General features: G+C 43.3%; 1 protein-coding gene across 2 annotated transcripts in view; it reads right to left on the bottom strand.

Annotated features, from left to right (window-relative positions):
• The window catches only part of VGLL3 (vestigial like family member 3), a 55938-nt gene that overhangs the window by 26384 nt on the left and 6146 nt on the right, over positions 1-23408 (bottom strand). Inside the window, exon 2 of one of the 2 annotated variants that reach the window (XM_050961165.1) lies at positions 5660-5915. In XM_050961165.1, coding sequence (XP_050817122.1) covers positions 5660-5915 — 256 coding nt within the window. The remainder of the gene's footprint in view (positions 1-5659; positions 5916-23408) is intronic. The other variant, XM_050961173.1, reaches the window with a different exon arrangement.

Here is a 23408-nt window from a genome sequence, read left to right as displayed (position 1 = left end):
AGGGAATTTTAAAGAACCTATGTTATTCAGATTTCTTAAGAACAAAAATGTCTGACACTGGTGCTAAATTAATTTTGGTTCAAACTAATACATGATTTTCTTATAGATTCATTTGACATTCAAAAGGATAAGGGTTGTCGCTTTGGGAAGGATGCCTTGTATTTTGCACTCTTTCTTACTGATGCAAAATACAAGGCATCCTCCCCAAAGCAGCAACCCTTATCCTTTTGAGTGCAAAACTCAGGGCAAAACTCAATTCACAACTAGCACATCGCCCCCATCTTGAAAGCAGGAGCTCTTTAAATATTTCCTGGATCCAATTGTTATGCCTCATTCAGGATTCAGAAGAGATAATGCAGGAAGAATAATGTACAATACACTCCTACCCACTCCCGAATTTTTCTATGTATCATTCAACAAGGCAATTATAAATGCACTGCTTATTTCTTTTGCTGACCTTTCAAAGATTTTGTTGACTAAGTAATTGAATGAAACTCCAAACTACCCTTGATTATTATTAATAATGTTAACATCTCCAACCTAACAAAGCGTCAACTTCCTCCATACAAACTAATATGCATTAGCTAACTAGAGCACATTAACCTTAATGAATGAACTGGAAGATTGAAGTATCAGAGTGACTATCTTTTATCCCTTCTTTCAAACTAGTTTGCTGAGACATTAGTTTGGGCATGACAAAAATCTATTTTATCCTAATTTCTCTTGAAAAACAAGCATGATACTTATTTCTCTGACTTTAAACTGCAGAATCAAAGAGCTCTTTTCAGCATTCCACTGGGGCACCTTTACTCTACCTGGGCTGGTGCAAAGGAGCCAGAAGAGATGCATACCTTCCTTTTCCTCCCCCATCCATGGAATACTTTCAGAGCAGGAGGATCTTTGCAACAGCACTGGTTACATGGGATATTCTGTGTTAAAAGGCAATACTGGATGAGGCACTTTTATGCTGGGCTATTCTGTACCCCTGCAAAGCTCCATAGGGGCCATGGATACAGCTGATCAGGAATCAGTTTTGAGATTTGAAAAAAAAAATCCTATTCTATACTGGGACAAACTCAGACCTTTCAAAATTTTTACAAACTTCCCCTCCACAGAAAAGTCAGACCAAAACACCCCAGAATATCCTAGAGCCCAGTAGTCAGGGCTTTCACCTGTGAGGTAGGAGACGCAGGGTCCAGTCCCTGCTCCATATGATTTGGAGCACGGACTTGAACCCACAGTCTTCCACATCTCAGATGAGTGCCCTGACCATCAGGATTTTGGCTATTCTGGGGCACGTGTCTGTCTGTCTCCCTCTCTCATCCTGGACTTGAGAAATCTTTCCCAATTAAAGTTTTGTCAAAACTGACCCTTTCCCACAAAAAAGGTTTGGTGGGTTCGGTTTCTATGAATTGGCATTTTTTGCCACAAGAAGTTGGAAAATTCCCAACCAGCTCTAGTCCTGGAACCATTGAGAAGTGCTGGAGAAGAAGTGAAGGGCATATGATGCCATAGATGTGACAGGCTCTTCCCACCCAGCACAGAATGTGTGAGGTCTGCATGCAGACAGTTTCCTCTGTGCACTGATCTTTGGGAAGTAGTGTAATCACATACTTAGATGTTTATAGTTGACTGGGAGGATAAGATGGCTGTTTACAAGTATTTAACTCTTCATCTTTCTTTGTAACTATGGGCTTCATCCTAGTCCCATGCAAATCAATGGAAAAACTCCCATGAACTTTAATAGTGCAGGATGAACTCCTACTTTCTTCCAGCTCCCCAACCATTTTGGCTGTCTTCTGCTGAACTCCCACCCATTTGTTGGTGTCTTTCTGGCAAGATTGTCCTTGCGCATTATTTTCCTTTTCCCAGTGATATTCAAAAATCCTCTCTTTTATCAATCGTGAATTTCATTAATGTGCTGTTTGTTCCTTCTCCCAGATCATTAATTAAGACGTCAAACATGATCAGGCCCAACACAGATCCCCGTGGTATCTCACTCACCCAACTTGATATGTTGCCATTTCTCACCACCTATGGCTGACAGCCCTTCTGCCAATTTCAATACACAACACAAGATTATTTCAATTACTTTTGTCTTCAATTATATTTGTCTTCATCCGCTAATTTTGTAATCCTATCAAAACAAGAAATCTAGCTTGTCTGGCAAGAACTGCTCTTTACAAAACTCACACCACTTGTTTGTTCATCCTTGGACAGACACATACTTTATGTACTTATTTAGCCCATGTTACTATTGTATACGAACACTTCACAATCTCCATTGCATTTGTAACCCTTCTGCCAGGTGAAGCCCGCAGCAACCAAGGCGTGGTTTAATATCTAAGGGTTCCTTTTCAACAGCACAACACAGAACCGGCTCGAGCCCCGACCCAGTAACCTGGGAAAATTACACACCATCCCTGATCACCTCTGAGAGGCGATATTTCCCCACTCGCAAGCACAGAGTCTGAGTGTCGAAAAGAAACTTTTAATGAAAGGAGGGAAGTCACCAGAAAATTAGGGAAAATACCACAAGCAGGATTCATAATCATAAAACGGTGAGCAGGACACCCACCCCAGTGTGCGTGGGGCAGTGCCTTCTGCCTTAGAATCATAGAATATCAGGGTTGGAAGGGACCTCAGAAGGTCCAACCCCCTGGTCAAAGCAGGACCAATTCCCAACTAAATCATCCCAGCCAGGGCTTTGTCAAGCCTGACCTTAAAAACCTCTAAGGAAGTGCATCACCACTCTCAGAGTGAAATTTTTTTTCCTAGTATCCAACCTAAACCTTCCCCACTGCAACTTGAGACCATTACTCCTTCTTCTGTCATCTGGTACCACTGAGAACAATCTAGATCCATCCTCTTTGGAACCCCCTTTCAGGTAGTTGAAAGCAGTTATCAAATCCCACCTCATTCTTCTCTTCTGCATACTAAACAATCCCAGTTCTCTCAGCCTCTCCTCATAAGTCATGTGCTCCAGCCCCTTAATCATTTTTGTTGCCCTCTGCTGGACTCTTCCCAATTTTTCTACATCCTTCTTGTAGTGTGGGGCCCAAAACTGGACACAGTACTCCAGATGAGGCCTCACCAATGTCAAATAGAGGGGAATGATCACTTCCCTCGATCTGCTGGCAATGCCCCTACTTATACAGCCCAAAATGCCGTTAGCCTTCTTGGTAACAAGGGCACACTATTGACTCATATCCAGCTTCTCGTCCACTGTAACCCCTACATCCTTTTCTGCAGAATTGCTTCCTAGCCGTTCGGTCCCTAGTCTGTAACAGTGAATGGAATTCTTCCATCCTAAGTGCAGGACTATGCACTTGTCCTTGTTGAACCTTGTCAGGTTTCTTTTGGATCAGTCCTCTAATTTGTCTAGGTCCCTCTGTATCCTATCCCTACCCTCCAGCATATCTACCACTCCTCCAAGTTTAGCGTCATCTCCAAACTTGCTGACAGTGCAGTCCATGCCATCCTCCACATCATTAATGAAGATATTGAACAAAACTGGCCCCAGGACCGACCCTTGGGGCACTCCACTTGAAATCAGCTGCCGACTAGACTTGGGGCCATTGATCACTACTCACTGAGCCTGACAATCTAGCCAGCTTTCTATCCACCTTATAGTCCAATCATCCAGCCCATACTTCTTTAACTTACTGGCAAGAATACTGTGGAGACCATATCAAAAGCTTTGCTAAAGTCAAGGAATAACACATCCATTTCTTTCCCCTCATCCACAGGCCCAGTTATCTCCTCATAGAAGATAATTAGGTTAGTCAGGCATGACTTGCCCTTGGTGAATCCATGCTGACTGTTCCTGATCACTTTCCTCTCCTCTAAGTGCTTCAGAATTGATTCCTTGAGGATCTGCTCCATGATTTTTCCATGAGGTGAGGTTGACTGGCCTGTAGTTCCCTGGATCCTCCTTCTTCACTTTTTTAAAAATGGGCACTACATTAGTCTTTTTCCAGTCATCCGGGACCTCTCCCGTTTGCCATGAGTTTTCAAAGATAATGGCCAACGGCTCTGCAATCACATCTGCCAACTCCTTTAGCACCCTCGGATGCAGCGCATCCGGCCCCATGGACTTGCGCTCGTCCAATTTTTCTAAATAGTCCCGAACCACTTCTTTCTCCACAGAGGGCTGGTCACCTTCTCTCCATACTGTGCTGCCCAGTGCAGCAGTCTGGGAGCTGACCTTGTTCGTGAAAACAGAGGCAAAAAAATCATTGAGTACATTAGCTTTATGTTCATGCCTTATGTTCTTGAGTTCTGCAACCAACAGTTCCTTTTCTGTGCCCCTCTCTGCTCCCTCACCATATTCCACTCACAGTGGTTGTCCTTTGTCAGTGAGGACCCAGGGTGCAGAGGTGCACCTGTGTGAGTTCACCTTGCACTTAGGGAAGAAGGCACCTTGCTTGCTCCACCATCTGAGCCCTGCCAGCTGCTCATCCCACTTCCGTAGGAGGACTGCTTGCTGCTCCTGCTGGCTGACTGTCAGTTACCTTCTGCTGCCACCTGCCTCTCTGCTGTGACCTCTGCATGTCAGTCTCTTAGTGATTGTCAGCTCTTAGTGATTTTCAGCTTTTAGCAGGCTGGGTATAAACACTGTCCCACCACAAGCGATATCAGTTCTCATTTAAGCACTTAAAATAACAAAGGTTCCTAATGGAGCCTATTTAGCTCTATCTTTGAACAGTGGAGAGAAATAGGTTAAACCAGACCAGGGACCCTTAAGAAGAGGCCATACCTCCTGGCTGGGACACTTGTCCCTTCTCCCTCTTACTTTCACAGGGGTCTGGCATTCAAGCCCTTGGCTTAACAAGGTCCTTTCAGCTGAGGATGACCCCCTCATTTGGTACAGGTTAAGCACAGTTCTGCTTCCTTTTATTCATATAATAAAGACAACATTGACAACAGCATTTCACTATCCTTGCATTGAGTACTGAAGTGATTTGTAACCCAACACCACCAAAGTTGATCACTTTGAGACACATCGGCTATCTGCTGGATATCTAAGCAGAGTAGGTGTGTTCTTGTAAATAGGTTTTGCTCCTGAAGTCTCTCTCCCTCACAGCTAGCTATCAGGGGAGAGTTCATTCACACCCTGCTTACATATTTATGATCACAACACAGCAGCATGAAAGCACTGTATATTATCTCCAATTTACAGATGGGGAACTGAGATACAGAGAGACCCAATGACCCTGCCGAGGGTCACACAGGAAGTCTGTGGCAGAGCAGGAAATTGAACCTGGGTCTCCTGAGGCCCTGGCTAGTGCCCTTTATTCTCTATGACCACATTTTTCAAACTTTGGGGCTTAAAGTTATGCCTTAGATCTCACAACAATTCCTTGTGAAGCCACATTAACTCCTTCTTGTTCCTCAAAGCCTTCAACTGCCCCACTGAATGCCAGGAGGAATTTGAAAAGCCTTTATCCTGTATATCTTTGATTCTTGCTCCCTGTCCATCGATTCCAGCCATTCACTCCCAAGAAATTCCTTGCTGCTTCCACCTACTCTGTAGCAAGGGTTAAAATCAGCAGGGATTAAATCAGCAAGATTCCAGCCATAATGCTGCATATGTTGTCATAAAATGGATTGACTGCGTAAGCTAGATAGCATGTAGTCAAACTATTGCTTCCCTTACCTCTCCACAGGGGGCTTAGCCCTGCCTTGCTTTTTGAAAGGGCAGTTTCTGGGTTGAAGCTGCTGGTTTGGCTCAAAGCTCTTGAGAAGTGTTCATCCACTACTGACCCAATGTCTCCCTGGAAGTAAGTGAAAAGGACACAGCGAGAGTTAAGGTATTCCATCTCAGCAGGCTGGTCTTTCTCATCCTCTTCCTGTTTGCTGGAAAGGGTCACCTCCAGGGACTCTTGCATCTTGTTGTAAACAGTTAACTTCTTCTGGGATTAAGAACAAAACAAAACAAAACAAGAAGACGCATCACTAGTGGCAATTTATGGAAACACAACACCCAGTTTCCTTAAAGGAAATTAATATATTTAATATACACATTGCATAATATCTTAAGGGTAAAGCTGGTAGAAAAAAAGAGGAATATTTTAATGAACGTGTTTAAAAAAAAAGTCAGTGTTTTTCATAGAAAGGTTTCAGAATTTTTCAACCAGCCCCACTTCAGAGTTTCCCGTTGCTCAAGCACTCATTAAAGTCCCAGTTCTCACAGGTTCTGAGCAGCTGCAACTCCAAGTAAAGTTAATGGGAGTTGCATTACCTCAGACCCTCTGAAAAAACAAATGTAACATAGATGATAACAGGTGAATCCTGAAGTCTTTATTCAGCTTCATTGCTATGAACAGGCCGCAAAGGCTGTAGATATGAACCCTAACTTTACAGAAGAGTGGGCCACACTGTATAATTTAAAACATTCACTTTAAATAGGTCACTTTAGAACAGATTTTGTCATTCACATTCCCTATGAACACCACCTCACTCGACACATACTAGCACTATGGGATGCAACGGAACCTGTTGTAATAATTGGGCCAACAACCTAACTGCAAGCTCAACTGTAAAAAGTATGTAAGTGTTCATGATATATCACAATAACCTCTAATAACAAATATTGATGGGAAAAGGTATGAAAGGGAGACAGATCAACAAAATTCATCTAAACAGAAAGGCCTACTGATATGACTGTGTTAAGATCGTCCTTGGTACACAGAAAAATGTAGGTCCAAAAAATCAGTGAACCAAAATTGGTAAGTCAGGCCTAATGGATGGACAAAATAATAAGGGATGGTCTTGTCCACCTGACACTCCCTTTTTGGGTCCCTAAAGAAAAAAACCTCAGGGGAGGGGCAGAAGAGGAAAGAACAGATAGAGGCTGCTGGAAACGGCATCAGCATCATGGCTGCCACCCCACTGTTTCCCGGGATCCCAGAACTTTGTCATCCTGATCCCTAGAAATGTCCTGTGCAACCAGGCTGGGGCGAGGGATACAGATGACATCGCCATCCTTACAAGCTCCAGTTGAACTCCAAATACTACCTGAGATGAAACAGGATTGGACTTTACAACAGCAGCTCCAGTCCAGATCAACTAACTTTTTCTCTTTTCCCAAGAAAGGACAGTTATTATCATCTTTGACATCATCTAAGAAACTGTCAAACAAGGGTTTTTTCTTCTAAAACTCTCATCTAAAGCAAAAAGGAACAAAAAATGTTGTTAAATGAAAAGACTTACTTAAAATTTTATATTTCAAATGTTTTAACTGTTTTTCCTTCTTTCCTGTATCTTTAATAAAATGTTAAAATAGTGAGTTTGCCACAGTAGTAAACAGGCTGAGGTCTCTGTCTCCCAAACCCCAGAACTTGTTTAACATTCTTTAATGTAAGACAGCAACTGGATTATGCTAACAGTTTTGGCCCATTTATTACATCTAAATTAATACACCATTTTTGGTGCCCACTGTGGGTCTTAAAGGTTTACATACTCAGAAGCTAGCACCTTGGCAAACAAGCAATTTTATTCAAAGTTTAAAACTAAAGTTTGTTTTAAAATTCTTAAATGTGTTGGGCTTCTTTGAGGTAAGCATGAAAGCAAACCATTAATGTTTTTGCTTTAAAAAAAAGAAAGAAAAAATCATTGTCAAGGGTTTTAAAGTTATTTTTTTAAAAAATCTTTAAATAAACGCTTTGTTTCTTTTTTGTTTTGTTTTAAAGTTTATGGTTTCTGTAATTAGTAATTATTTTAAAAGTATAATGAAAAAGTAAATTTTTAAAAGAAGCAAAAAGTGGCAAAAAGTAAGTGTTTTAAACTGTTGAAGTTGCTAATGCAGACTTTTACTGAAATAACACTTTCAGTAACCCTCTCATTAACAAAATCCCAGCTTAGTTCAGGTCTGCTACTGCTTTAGTTGTGAATTAAATCTCAAACCACCCTTCAAGCAACAACTTAATAAGGTGTCAAAACATTCTGGGTGTTCTACACCTTGGCTTTAAGAATCTGGTTTTCCATTTTAGGCAACCCTAGAAGTAAAAATGTCTGAAACACAATAGTGTTTGATTTTTAAAATATGACAAATGAGTTGAACATAACAGTGCATATTAAACTATACCATCCTAATGTTTGTAAGACCAAGGTTCCTACCTTTAGCTGAAGCTATGCAGTATATCCGTGTCTGATTTAGTCTGATTTCACTACAGAAATGTAAATAGTTATACCAATATGATTTTTCCATATTTGATAAAGTAGTGCCAAGCCAATTTAAGTTCATGTAATGTTAAGAAAATTTAAAGTTTCATTTTGTTCTGCTTATAATTGTGAGTTTATGAGCAAACTTCCGATTATGGGGAGAAATGGTTCATAAAGGAGATGGATTATATTGTGTTAACTGGGCCTAGAAATTCACTTTAATTATGAGTTCAACTATGAAAAGTAAGTGAAAGTTCATAAGATGTCAAAATAATCTATAACTTTAGGAATTATCTATGGAAAATAAGAACATAAGAACAGCCATACTGGGTAAGACCAGAGGTCAATCTTGCCCAGTGGCCAATGCCAACTGCTTCAGAGGGAACGAACGGAACAGGTAATCAACTGATCCATCCCCTGTCGCCCATTCCCAGCTTCCAGCAAACAGAGGCTAGGGACACCATCCCTCCCCATTCTGACTAATGGCCACCAGGGGCGGCTCTAGGAATTTTGCCGCCCCAAGCACAGCAGGCAGGCTGCCCCCCGCGGCTTGCCACCACAAGCACGTGCTTGGCGTGCTGGGGTCTGGAGCCGCCACTGATGGCCACTGATGGACCTATCCTCCATGAATTGATCTAGTTCTTTTTTGAATTATGTTATAGTCTTAGCATTCACAACATCCTCTGGCAAAGAGTTCCAGAGGTTGACCGTGAATTGTGTGAAGAAATACTTCATAAGAACATAAGAACGGCCATTCTGGGTCAGACCAAAGGTCTATCTAGTCCAGTATCCTGTCAACCGACAGTGGCCAATGCCAGGAGCCCAGGAGGGAGTCAGAGCCGGCTCCAAGTTTTTTGCCACCCCAAGCAAAAAAATTTCCCTGTGACCCCTGCAGCCCCGCCTCATTCCAACCCCTTCCCCAAATCCCCAGCCCCGCCTCCTCCCCCGGGAGCACCGCATTTCCCCTCCTACCCCTCCCTCCCAGGCAGGCTGCGCGCTTGGGGGAGGAGGTGGAGGTGAGTTGGGGGGAGGAGCGGTTCCTCTGCCCCTCCCCGCACCCCCCACCGCCACAGTTCATCTCCAGTCCACTGCCACCTGCTCCCCCGAGCACACCACTGCTCCTCTTCTCCCTCCTCCCTCCCAGGCTTGCCGCAAAACAGCTGGTTCGCATGGCAAGCCTTGGAGGCACGGGGGAGAAGCGGAGCGGCAGCACACTCGGGGGAGCAGGTGACAGTGGAGTAGAGGTGAGCTGGGGAGGGGGGAGCAGTTCCTCTGTGCCCCCCCCCGGTTACTTCCTGCGGCACTCCCTGCGCCCCACACCGTCACAGCTCACCTCCGCTCAGGGCCAGCTCCTGGCTTTTTGTGCCCCAAGCAAAAAAAAGAAAAAAGGAGGTGGAGTGCCGTCCCTTGGAAAGTGCTGCCCCAAGCACATGCTTGGAGCGCTGGTGCCTAGAGCAGGCTCTGGAGGGAGTGAACCTAACAGGTAGTGATCAAGTGATCTCTCTCCTGCCATCCATCTCCACCCTCTGACAAACAGAGGCTAGGGACACCATTCCTTACCCATCCTGGATAATAGCCATTAATGGACTTAACCACCATGAATTTATCCAGTTCTCTTTTAAACATTGTTATAGTCCTAGCCTTCACAACATCCTCAGGCAAGGAGTTCCATACGTTGACTGTGCACTGTGTGAAGAAGAACTTCCTTTTATTTGTTTTAAACCTGCTGCCCATTAATTTCATTTGGTGGCCCCTAGTTCTTTTCCTTATCTACTTTCTCCACATCACTCATGATTTTATATACCTCTATCATCTCCCCCCTTAGTCTCCTCTTTTCCAAGCTGAAAAGTCCTAGCCTCTTTAATTTCTCCTCAGATGGGACCCGTTCCAAAGCCCTCATTATTTTAGTTGCTCTTCTCTGAACCTTTTCTAGTGCCAGTATATCTTTTTTGAGATAAGGAGACCACATCTGTACGCAGTATTCAAGATGTGGGTGTACCATCAATTTATATAAGGGCAATAATATAGTCTCCGTCTTATTCTCTATCCCCTTTTTAATGATTCCTAACGTCCTGTTTGCATTTTTGACTGCCTCTGCACACTGCTTGGACGTCTTCAGAGAACTATCCATGATGACTCCAAGATCTTTTTCCTGTTTTGTTGTAGCTAAATTAGCCCCCAACATATTGTATGTATAGTTGGGGTTATTTTTTCCAATGTGTAATACTTTGCATTTATCCACATTAAATTTCATTTGCCAATTTGTTGCCCAATCACTTAGTTTTGTGAGATCTTTCTGAAGTTCTTCACAGTCTGCTTCGGTCTTAACTATCTTGAGCAGTTTAGTATCATCTGCAAACTTTGCCACCTCACAGTTTACCCCTTTCTCCAGATCATTTATGAATAAGTTGAGTAGGATTGGTCCTAGGACTGACCCTTGGGGAACACCGCTAGTTACCCCTCTCCATTCTGAAAATTTACCATTAATTCCTACCCTTTGTTACGTGTTGTCATAAACAGATAGCTAAGGGTTAATATCTCTTTCACCTGGAAAGGAGTAACCTGAAACACCTGACCAGAGGACCAATCAGGAAACAAGACTTTTTCAAATCTGGGTGGAGGGAAGTTTTGGGTGTGAGTTCTTTGTTCTTTGTCTTGGGTCTGACCCTCTCGGCTATGAGAGTGATTTTTCTATCTCCAGCTTTCTAATCTTCTGTTTCCAAGTTGTAAGTACAAAGATAGGAAGACCATAGGTTTATATTGTTTTCTTTTGTATTTACCTGTGTGTAGTTGCTGGAATGTGTTAAATTGTATTCTTTTTGGATAAGGCTGTTTATTCATATTTCTTTTAAGCAATTGACCCTGTATTTGTCACCTTAATACAGAGAGATCATTTTTATGTATTTTTCTTTCTTCTTATAAAGCTTTCTTTTTTAGACCTGTTGGAGTTTTTCTTTAGTGAGAATTCCAGGGAATTAAGTCTGCAACTCACCAGGGAATTGGTGGGTGGAAGAAGTCAGGGGGGAAATCTCTTTGTGTTAGATTTACTAAGCCTGACTTTGCATACCCTCTGGGTGAAGAGGGAAGTACTTGTGTTTCCAGGACTGGAAACGGGGAGGGTGGAGTCCCTCTGTTTAGATACACGGAGTCCCTCTGTTTAGATTCACGGAGCTTGCTTCTGTGTATCTCTCCAGGAACCCAGGGAGGGAACACCTGGAAGGGAGAAGGGGGGGGAGGAAATGGTTTATTCCCCTTTGTTGTAAGACTCAAGGAATTTGGGTCTTGGGGTCCCCAGGGAAGGTTGTTGGGGGGACCAGAGTGCCCCAAAACACTCTAATTTTTTGGGAGGTGGCAGCTTTACCAGGTCCAAGCTGGTAACTAAGCTTGGAGGTTTTCATGCTAACACCCATATTTTGGACGCTAAGGTCCAAATCTGGGAAATATGTTATGACATGGTGTGCAGCGTTGTGGGAAAGATAAAATCCAGAAGCCAGTAGGAATATTATATTTTTCTTTTCTCTGCTAGGGGCTTTTAAGCAGAAAGGGTTTGGTTTTAAAGGAACCAGAGAGAATTTTTTTTCTGCTCTCTCTTGCAGTTTTTGGCTTGCATATTAAGCAAGGAACCATTAAGGAACTATTAAAGGTCTTTTGTTAAACATAGCGCTCCCATTAGGAGTCAAGTACCAGCACAATACACATGCAAATAAAGTGGTTTTTCTGGTTTACTTACATTTAAAAGATTAGCTAGAGGAAGAAAGGGAAAAAGGCATGTTGCTAGGCAGACCCCAGGAGACAACAGAGCCAGCAGGTCAGACAATAAACACCAGAGGGCACCCCAACACAAGAAAACAGGAACCATGCCTTCCAAGACAAAAATGGAGGCCGAAGAACAAAGCAAAGAAGCAGAACACAGGTGACAACTGGAAAAAAGAGAAAAAGAGGTGGAGCTGAAATAAAAAAAAAGAACAGATCAAACAGGCAGCCCATAAAAGAGAACAAAAAGCCAAAAATGCAGCCCACCACAGAAAACTAGAAGAAGAAGAGGTGGCCCACCGCCAAGAAATGGAAAAACAACAAAAATAAAGTGAAGAGAGGGAAAAACAGAGAAAACATGAACTGGACTTAGCGCAGGCTGGGCAGCATGCTCCAGCGAATCCTAACAACCCTTCACCAATTATGGTTCCACATCCCAAGAAATTTCCCACCTACAAGGCAGGTGATGACACTGAGGCCTTCTTGGAAAATTTTGAAAGAGCCTGTCTTGGGTACAGCATCCCTGAAGACCAGTACATGGTAGAATTGAGGCCACAGCTCAGTGGACCTTTAGCAGAGCTGGCAGCTGAAATGCTTAAGGAGAAAATGAACGACTATAAACTTTTTCAAACCAAGGCCAGATACAGAATGGGGATAACCCCGCATCATGCCCGTCAGCGTTTCAGAACCCAAAAGTGGAAACCAGATGTGTCATTTCCCAAACACGCCTACTACGCTGGGAAAAATTATGAGGCCTGGATATCAGGAAACAATGTTAAATCCATAGATGAACTGCACCTCCTTATACAAATGGAGCAGTTCTTGGATGGTGTTCCTGAGGACATAACACGGTACATACAAGATGGAAAACCCAAAAATCTCACCAAGGTGGGGGAGATTGGAGCCAGATGGATGGAAGTGGCAGAAAGCAAGAAAGCTACTGTCAAGGGGAGCGAATACCCCAGAGGGCACATCGACAATAGACCCTACAACCGAGGGCAGCCAAAGACCCCACCTACAACCCAAAGAAAGCCACAGACACCCTATTCTTCCACCTCACCAGTCTCCAGTAACCCACCTCAACCCAGTGACCAGTCAGATGGAAGATGCTTTAATTGTAATGAACTGGGACATATAAAGGCCAACTGCCCAAAGACCGCCAACCGAGTGCAGTTCATTACACCACCATCACCCAAAAGATCCTCAGGCCCAGATGCCTCTCAAATACCCTTGGAGCGAAGGGAAAATTTGAGAGTGGGCGGAAAGAAGGTTACTGCATGGAGAGACACGGGGGCACAAGTGTCAGCTATCCACCAATCCTTCGTCGACCCCAAATTCATCAACCCAAAGGCCCAAGTGACAATTTACCCCTTCATGTCACAAGCTGTAGACTTGCCTACAGCTGAACTGCCTGTCCAGTACAAAGGCTGGTCAGGAATGTGGACTTTTGCAGCCTATGACAATTATTCCATCCCCATGCTACTGGGGGAAGACTTGGCCAACCAGGTGAAGCGGGCCAAGGGAGTGGGAATGGTTACACGCAGCCAAACCAGGCAACCTTCCAGACCCATTCCTGTTCCTGAGCCGTCCACAGATGCCCCGTCTGTGTTACCAGAGACCCAGACAGAGGTAGTGGACCCTGATTCCATGGCAACCACTGAAACAGCCACAGAACCTCCAGTCCCAGGCCCGGAACTGGAACAGCAACCAGCACCAGCAAGTGCAACCACATCTTCAAACTCAACGCCAGAGGGCGCCAGCGAGCCAGAACTGGCAGAAGCAACAGACACCCATACCCAAAAGGCTCAGCCAGAGCCTGAAATATCCCCTGGTGCACCAGCGGAGAGCGGTTCACCAGCAACAGAAACAATCCCATCACCTACATCGCTTCCAGAGGGACCAAGCCCAAGTCCCCAGTCTGAGGAAGAACTGGTGACTCCAGCCCCCAGGGAACAGTTCCAGACTGAGCAGGAAGCAGATGACAGCCTTCAGAAAGCTTGGGCGGCGGCACGGAGCACCCCACCGCCTTTCAGCTCTTCTAATCGATCCCGGTTTGTTATAGACCAAGGACTTTTATACAAGGAGATTCTTTCCGGTGGACACCGGGAAGAATGGCAGCCGCAAAAACAGTTGGTGGTTCCAACTAAGTACCGGGGGAAGCTCTTAAGCTTAGCCCATGATCATCGCAGTGGCCATGCTGGGGTGAACAGAACCAAGGACCGGTTGGGGAAGTCCTTCCACTGGGAGGGGATGGGCAAGGACGTTGCCAAGTATGTCCGGTCTTGTGAGGTATGCCAAAGAGTGGGAAAACCCCAAGACCAGATCAAGGCCCCTCTCCAGCCACTCCCCATAATTGAGGTCCCATTTCAGCGAGTAGCTGTGGATATTCTGGGTCCTTTCCCAAAAAAGACACCCAGAGGAAAGCAGTACGTACTGACTTTTGTGGACTTTGCTACCCGATGGCCGGAAGCAGTAGCTCTAGGCAACACCAGGGCTAACACTGTGTGCCTGGCCCTAACAGACATTTTTGCCAGGGTAGGTTGGCCCTCCGACATCCTTACAGATTCAGGATCTAAATTTCCTGGCAGGGTCCATGAAAGAACTGTGGGAAACTCATGGGGTGAACCACTTGGTTGCCACCCCGTACCACCATCAAACCAATGGCCTGGTGGAAAGGTTTAATGGAACTTTGGGGGCCATGATACATAAATTCATCAATGAGCACTCCAATAACTGGGACCTAGTGTTGCAGCAGTTGCTGTTTGCCTACAAGGCTGTACCACATCCCACTTTAGGGTTTTCACCATTTGAGCTTGTGTATGGCCACGAGGTTAAGGGGCCATTACAGTCGGTGAAGCAACAATGGGAGGGGTTTACGCCTTCTCCAGGAACTAATATTCTGGACTTTGTAAGCAACCTACAAAGCACCCTCCGACACTCTTTAGCCCTTGCTAAAGAAAACCTAAAGGATGCTCAAAAAGAGCAAAAGGCCTGGTATGACAAACATACCAGAGAATGTTCCTTCAAGGTAGGAGACCAGGTTATGGTCTTGAAGGCGCAACAGGCCCATAAGATGGAAGCATCATGGGAAGGGCCATTCACGGTCCAAGAGCGCCTGGGAACTGTGAACTACCTCATAGCATTTCCCAATTCCTCACTAAAGCCCAGAGTGTACCATGTTAATTCTCTCAAGCCTTTCTATTCCAGAGACTTACAGGTTTGTCAGTTTACAGCCCAGGGAGATGATGCTGAGTGGCCTGACGGTGTCTACTACGAAGGGAAAAAAGACGGTGGCGTGGAAGAGGTGAACCTCTCAACCACCCTGGAACGTCTGCAGTGGCAACAAGTCAAGGAGCTGTGCACTAGCTTCGCTCCGTTGTTCTCAGCCACCCCAGGACGGACTGAACGGACCTGACCAAAAAGACTCAGCCAAATGCAGTTAAGTGGACTGATGAGTGTCAAAAGGCCTTTACCCAACTTAAGGCGACGCTCATGTCTGACCCTGTGCTCAGGGCCTCGGACTTTGACAAGCCATTCCTAGTAACGACAGATGCATCTGAGCGTGGTATAGAAGCAGTTCTCATGCAGGAAGCAACGGATCACAACTTCCATCCTGTCGTGTTTCTTAGCAAAAAACTATCTGAGAGGGAAAGTCACTGGTCAGTCAGTGAAAAGAAATGCTACGCCATTGTGTACGCCCTGGAAAAGCTACGCCCATATGTTTGGGGACGGCGGTTCCAGCTACAAACTGACCATGCTGCGCTAAAGTGGCTTCATACTACCAAGGGGAACAACAAAAAACTTCTTCGTTGGAGTTTAGCTCTCCAAGATTTTGATTTTGAAATTCAGCACATCTCAGGAGCTTCTAACAAAGTGGCTGATGCTCTCTCCCGTGAGAGTTTCCCAGAATCCAGTAGTTAAAAAGTGTTCTTAAAATGTAAAAGTCTGTTAGTTGTATACTTAGTGGTATATGTAAAGGTGCATGTGTTGTATTAATCTGTTTATTTTAAAGTTCTAGGAGGAAATCGCCGCCAGTGAGGTTCCCCACTGTCTGCAATTTGGGGGGCGTGTCATAAACAGATAGCTAAGGGTTAATGTCTCTTTCACCTGGAAAGGAGTAACCTGAAACACCTGACCAGAGGACTAATCAGGAAACAAGACTTTTTCAAATCTGGGTGGAGGGAAGTTTTGGGTGTGAGTTCTTTGTTCTTTGTCTTGGGTCTGACCCTCTCGGCTATGAGAGTGATTTTTCTATCTCCAGCTTTCTAATCTTCTGTTTCCAAGTTGTAAGTACAAAGATAGGAAGACCATAGGTTTATATTGTTTTCTTTTGTATTTACATGTGTGTAGTTGCTGGAATGTGTTAAATTGTATTCTTTTTGGATAAGGCTGTTTATTCATATTTCTTTTAAGCAATTGATCCTGTATTTGTCACCTTAATACAGAGAGATCATTTTTATGTATTTTTCTTTCTTCTTATAAAGCTTTCTTTTTTAGACCTGTTGGAGTTTTTCTTTAGTGGGAATTCCAGGGAATTAGGTCTGCAACTCACCAGGGAACTGGTGGGAGGAAGAAGTCAGGGGGGAAAATCTCTTTGTGTTAGATTTACTAAGCCTGACTTTGCATACCCTCTGGGTGAAGAGGGAAGTACTTGTGTTTCCAGGACTGGAAACGGGGAGGGTGGAGTCTCTCTGTTTAGATACACGGAGTCCCTCTGTTTAGATTCACGGAGCTTGCTTCTGTGTATCTCTACAGGAACCCAGGGATGGAACACCTGGAAGGGAGAAGGGGGGGGGGAATGGTTTATTCCCCTTTGTTGTAAGACTCAAGGAATTTGGGTCTTTGGGGTCCCCCAGGGAAGGTTTTTGGGGGGACCAGAGTGCCCCAAAACACTCTAATTTTTTGGGTGGTGGCAGCTGGTAACTAAGCTTGGAGGTTTTCATGCTAACACCCATATTTTGGACGCTAAGGTCCAAATCTGGGAAATATGTTATGACACCTGTCTTTTAACCAGTTCTCAATCCATGAAAGGACCTTCCCTTTTATCCTATGACAACTTAATTTACATAAGAGCCTTTAGTGAGGGACCTTGTCAAAGGCTTTCTGGAAATCTAAGTACACTATGTCCACTGGATCCCCCTTGTCCACATATTTGTTGACCCCTTCAAAGAACTCTAATAGATTAGTAAGACACGATTTCCCTTTACAGAAACCATGTTGACTTTTGCCCAGCAGTTTATGTTCTTCTATGTGTCTGACAATTTTATTCTTACTATTGTTTCAACTAATTTGCCTGGTAGTGTTACGTTAGACTTACCGGTCTGTAATTGCCAGGATCACCTCTAGAGCCCTTTTTAAATATTGGTGTTACATTAGCTAACTTCCAGTCACTGGGTACAGAAGCCGATTTAAAGGACAGGTTACAAACCATAGTTAATAGTTCCACAACTTCACATTTGAGTTCTTTCAGAACTCTTGGGTGAATGCCATCTGGTCCTGGTGACTTGTTAATGTTAAGTTTATCAATTAATTCCAAAACCTCCTCTAGTGACACTTCAGTCTGTGACAGTTCCTCAGATTTGTCACCTACAAAAGCTGGCTCAGGATTGGGAATCTCCCTAATATCCGTGAAGACTGAAGCAAAGAATCCATTTAGTTTCTCCGCAATGACTTTATCATCTTTAAGTGCTCCTTTTGTATCTTGATCATCCAGGGTCCCCACTGGTTGTTTAGCAGGCTTCCTGCTTCTGATGTAATTAAAAAAAAATATTACCTTTTGAGTTTTTGGCTAGCTGTTCTTCAGGCTCCTCTTTGGTTTTTCTTATTACATTTTTACACTTAATTTGGCTGTGGCTGGCAGTTGGAAGCTGTGAGCTTCAAAGTAAGGTTTGAAAGCTAGAAGCCTCTGTTAATTGGCTGAGCCTTAGTCAGTGGGCGGGCTATCAAGAAGGCCAGAGCTTTGTAAAGCAGTGCACAAATAACCAGGGAGCTTTGTGAACTGGGGCTGCTAACAGAGAATTTTGCAAGGGAGTTCTCCAGGTGAAGGAGGAGCAAATACAGCACCCTTGGGGTAAATGGCTGTCTGTAGTGTATGTTTGTGTTTGTGGGTTACTTGCTGTGTGCTGAGCTTGTGTTTGTCTTCCTTTTGTTTGTTTTAAATCTGATGCCTATTAATTTCATCTGTGATTCCTAGTTCTTGTGTTATGAGAAAGAGTGAATAACACGTCCTCATTTAGTTTCTTCACGCCAGTCATGATTTTACAGACCTCTATCATATCCTCCCTTTCCAAGCTGAAAAGTCAGTTTTATTAATCTCTCCTTATATGGAAGCTGTTCTATACCCCTAATCATATTTGTTGCTTGTTGTTAAAATAGCCAAGTTGTTTTCAATAATTAATGTTATGAACAAGTGCAAGAAAACTAGACAGGGAAACTAAATTAGTCCAAACAAAAAAAGGCCTAATGATAGGATTCAAGAATTCTGTTGAGGTTGGACTTAATACACAAGATGATATGGGTCCAGAAATTAGTGGACCAATATTGGTGTGGCAGATATCAGCTCTAAATGGTGGACAAAAAATGAGGAGATGAATTATACCACCCACTTTTCCCCTTTATGGGGTTCTTAAGAGAGACTTTGAAAAAAAAATCTACCTCATCCCATCCCAGCTCACCTTGACCCAACCTGGCTTCCCAACTTGTCTCATAGAATCATAGAATATCAGGGTTGGAAGGGACCTCAGGAGGTCATCTAGTCCAACCCCCTGCTCAAAGCAGGACCAACCCCAACTAAATCATCCCAGCCAGGGTTTTGTCAAGCCTGACCTTAAAAACTTCTAAGGAAGGAGATTCTACCACCTCCATAGGTAACCCATTCCACTGCTTTACCACTCTCTGAGCGAAAAAGTTTTCCCTAATATCCAACCTAAACCTCCCTCACTGCAACCTGAGACCATTAGATCATAGATCATAGAATATCAGGATTGGAAGGTCATCTGCTACCATTGAGAACAGTCTAGATCCATCCTCTTTGGAACCCCCTTTCAGGTAGTTGAAAGCAGCTATCAAATCCCCCCTCATTCTTCTCTTCTGCAGACTAAACAATCCCAGTTCCCTCAGCCTCTCCTCATAAGTCATGTGCTCCAGCCCCCTAATCATTTTTGTTGCCCTCTGCTGGACTCTTTCCAATTTTTCCACATCCTTCTTCTAGTGTGGGGCCCAAAACTGGACACAGTACTCCAGATGAGGCCTCACCAATGTCCAATAGAGGGGAATGAACATGTCCCTCGATCTGCTGGCAATGCCCCAACTTATACAGCCCAAAATGCTCTTAGCCTTTGTCATAAACAGATAAGTAAGAGTTAATAGAACAAAAATGCTTCATATATCTTTGCCTGGAAAGGGTTAACAAGAACAGTGAGCCTGGCTGTCACCTGACCAGAGGACCAATCAGAGGACAGGATATTTTCAAATCTTGAAGGAGGGAAGTTTTTGTGTGTGCTGTTAGTGTTTGGTTGTTGTTCACTCTGGGGGCTCAGAGGGATCAGACGTGCAACCAGGTTTCTCTCCAATCTCTCTGATACAGGCTCTTATAAGTTTAGAATAGTGAGTACTGGGTAGATAAAGCCAGTTAGGCTTATAGTTGTTTTCTTTATTTGCACATGTGTATTTGGTTGGAAGGAGTTCAAATGTGTATTTGGCTGAAAGGAGTTCAAATTGGTATTGGCTGAAAGGATTTTAATTTGTACTTGACTACTTAGGCTGGGAGGGTATTCCCAGTGTCTATAGCTGAAAGACCCTGTACCTATTCCATTTTAAATTTACAAAGAATTTTTATTGTTTTTCTCTCTTTAATTAAAAGTTTCTTGTTTAAGAACCTGATTGTTTTTTTATTCTGGTGTGAGACCCCAGGGGACGGGGTCTGGATTCACCAGGGAAGTGGTGGGGAGAAAGAAGGGAAGAGGGAGAGAGAGGCTAATTTCTCTCTATGTTAGGATTACTGTCTCTCTCAGGGAGAATCTGGGAGGGGAAGAGAGAAGGAGGGAGGAAGGTGGATTTTCCTCTCTGTTTTAAGATTCAAGGAGTTTGAATCACAGTGATCTTCCAGGGTAACCCAGGGAGGGGAAGCCTGGGAGAGGCAACGGTGAGGGAAAGGGTTTACTTTCCTTGTGTTAAGATCCAGAGGGTCTGGGTCTTGGGGGTCCCCGGGCAAGGTTTTGGGGGGACCAGAGTGTACCAGGCACTGGAATTCCTCGTTGGTGGCAGCGCTACAGGTTCTAAGCTGGTAATGAGCTTAGAGGAATTCATGCTGGTACCCCATCTTTTGGACGCTAAGGTTCAGAGTGGGGAATTATACCATGACAGCCTTCTTGGCAACAAGGGCACACTGTTGACTCATATCCAGCTTCCCGTCCACTTTAACCTTTAGGTCCTTTTCTGCAAAATCATCCCAACTCATCTCAACTAACCTTCCTCCACCTCAAGACAGAGGGAGCAAACCAGATGGAAGCATTTCCTTTCCAAGAAGTAGGCCATGAGGCCTTTCTCTTGTTCAAGGAACTTTGTTTTTCACCTCTGAGTCCTGAGAATCATCATATCATAATGACATCCAGTTCTCAGTCCATCAGTGAGGATACTGAATTGTCAGCACTACAAAGGTACGTGAAATCTTGTTTTCTCTCTCTTCCCTTTTGTGGTACTTTCTGCCCCACTGTTTTTTTCCCTCCTACCCTACCTCTCAATCTCTCAGCTTTTCACTGAATCCTGAAATCAACTATTCTGCATGTATTACCACAGCAAGATGAGATGGCCCAGCCCTGTCTTGTCTGAGGAGAAAGGACCCAACCAGATAATATCCTTGACTGGCATGTGAGTCTGAGTCCAAGCAACAGGTGTCCTGGGTAATCTGAAAGACTAAAGCATCCATTCCTAACTGACCAGCCTCTCAGTGTTTCAGAAACGTCAACAAAAACCGTATTTCCCCCATCGATCTCTCCTCCACCTTTGACTGTTAAAAACAGAAGTGAATATCCTTTCACACATCAGAATTGAGAGTAAAATTAACCCTTCCTTTTTATCAAAGAAAGCTGTTAATGAAAATGAGAGATGCTTGCATTTTGCCTCCAAAAGCAGAGACTTTAATAGGTTTTTGATTAAGTTTGTTTTGCGTAATCACTCAATTTCAGTTTCAATATAAATGTCTGTTTTAATTTTTTGGGGAGGGGGCAGTTGTTTGATCAATAAACTCTCAACTTTTGAATGAATGCTTCTGGGTGTTTGCCAAGAAACGGAGTAAACCACGACCTCTGTAGAAAAACCCTGAAACTATGTATCTCTGTTTTAATGTTCCACAGTGACAGAGTTCATAACTCCGTTTGGCCCCTGAGATAATTCATAGACCACTTACAGAGTGACATACTACTACACATAAATAAACATGGCAGAATCTGACCCTTTTTGAGAAGTTTCATAGCACAAAGTAATGCCATTGATAGTAGAAAAAAAGTTTTCCTCCCTCACTTAAGCCTGTGTTGCATTTTTCCTTTTACATAACAATTTGTAAAACAAAAAAAAGGGGGGAGGAGGAGGAACCAGGATAGCAACACAGTCAAGTCAGAAATAATTAAACATAATTTTGGAAGGAAAAAATAAAACATTGACAAACCCCCAAACAATATATACAGAAACTTAAACAACAACAAAAAGTCAGAAGCCTGTGAACAACTATTCCCAACTCTTTGCTCCCTCAAATCAAACCAAAATGTCAAAATAAATTTGTGTGAAGATCAATTTTGCATGGAACATATTTTTCAGATGTTCCAGTTTACAACAGTTTTCACAGAAAGTAAGCTCACCACAACCAATAGGCTGCAACGGCAACAGCTCACAGCCAGCTAGCTATTTAAACAACCAACTCTACACACAGACAAGATTCAGCAACACAGACATGACTGAAGTACACATGCATCAGTACTCGGTAGCTTCTTTTAAAAAGTAGAGCTTGACCCATCTATTATGATTTGCTTGGCAACATTTTAGCACCATCAATATCTCCGTGTGGTTATGGCCCTCACCTTTTCCTACAAATGTATTTTTAGCTAGCAAATTTTGGTTCCTAGATTATGAACTTCCTTCTACAGAAGCACATACTAAATTGATTTTAATATTTTATATAATCGGAAGCTCTATTGCAATCTGGCAAATTACAGAATGAGTTACAGTTGGAATATTTAAAAATACAGTGTTTAATTACTGTGAAATGAAGTAGAAACACAAGTATTACTTATTAGTGATTACTAGAAAATGCATGCTATTTAATCAATTCACTACAATCACCATAATCCAAATACTGCAGATAGGCCTAACAAACCTACAAGCTTGACATCCACAATTTTAGTAGAGTCAACATACTGCAGAACCTAGTCTTGGATTGTACTATTAAGGTAATAGTTTAGCTGACTGAACACTGCAACAATGAAGTAATCATTCAAATTCTGATGACGTTACACAAAATTCTGTGATGGATATAATAACCATAGGTCACTTTATTTTATTTGTGATTCAGACAATCCTAAATGACTTTTGGAAGTTCAATTCAAGCTAATAGAGGGCAAGTCTCACTGAGCAATTGCTTTGTGGAATATTGTTTATTTAGACATAAGGTTAGAGGAACTCACATTTTATAGCAAGCCCCTTCCACATTACACACAAACTGGAGGAGGAAAGACAAATGTGCAGAGGATAATAGCAAAACTCTGAATGGTTTCGCTTTAAAAGGGAACACTTTACTTTAGAAATGAAAACATAGCTAGCTAGCTGTGTATTAAATTATGTCAGGCAAATTTTTTTGAATGGAGAAGTTTTGGGCAATGAGAACATAGTATATGTTATTAATATGTTTTTAAAAATCATATTAACACAAAATTACACAACATGATGTTCTCCTAAGGTCTGATCTTGCAATTCTTACTCAGGCAGGGCTGGCACAATCCATTCGGCGCCTAACATTTGGGGGGTGGTGCACGGCGGCCAGATCTTCGGCCGCCACGGTCGTCGGCAGTGTTTTGGGGGCAGAACCTTCTGCCGCCTCTGTCGGGGGCGGTATTTCGGGGGCGGGACCTTCTGCCAACTAGGTTGCCAAAAAAGCTAGCGGCGCTCCTGTACTCAGGCAAGACTTCCAATGAAGTTAATATTTTCGTCTTAGCAAGCACTGAAGGGTCAGGCCTTAATACACTATATAGGGTTATAGAATTTACAATGTATAATACATATCTTGTACTTCATATATGTGACAGTGCCATAACATTACACAAACTGTAGATGTGCAAACCCCAGTTCTCATTAAAAACCAGGCCAGAAGCGTTTTTGAGGCCAGAGAGTTTTTATTGTTTCTGTTTTAAACCGAGAGAAAGTTTTATAGGTGTCTAACAGATACTGATATATTAGAGTCTATATCAGACCCTAGGCCAGGAGTAGTCAAGAGGGAGACT

This window comes from Gopherus flavomarginatus, chromosome 1, assembly GCF_025201925.1.
Source record: "Gopherus flavomarginatus isolate rGopFla2 chromosome 1, rGopFla2.mat.asm, whole genome shotgun sequence".
Classification (NCBI taxonomy): Eukaryota; Metazoa; Chordata; order Testudines; family Testudinidae; genus Gopherus; species Gopherus flavomarginatus.
This window is presented reverse-complemented; position numbering and strand designations above follow the sequence as displayed.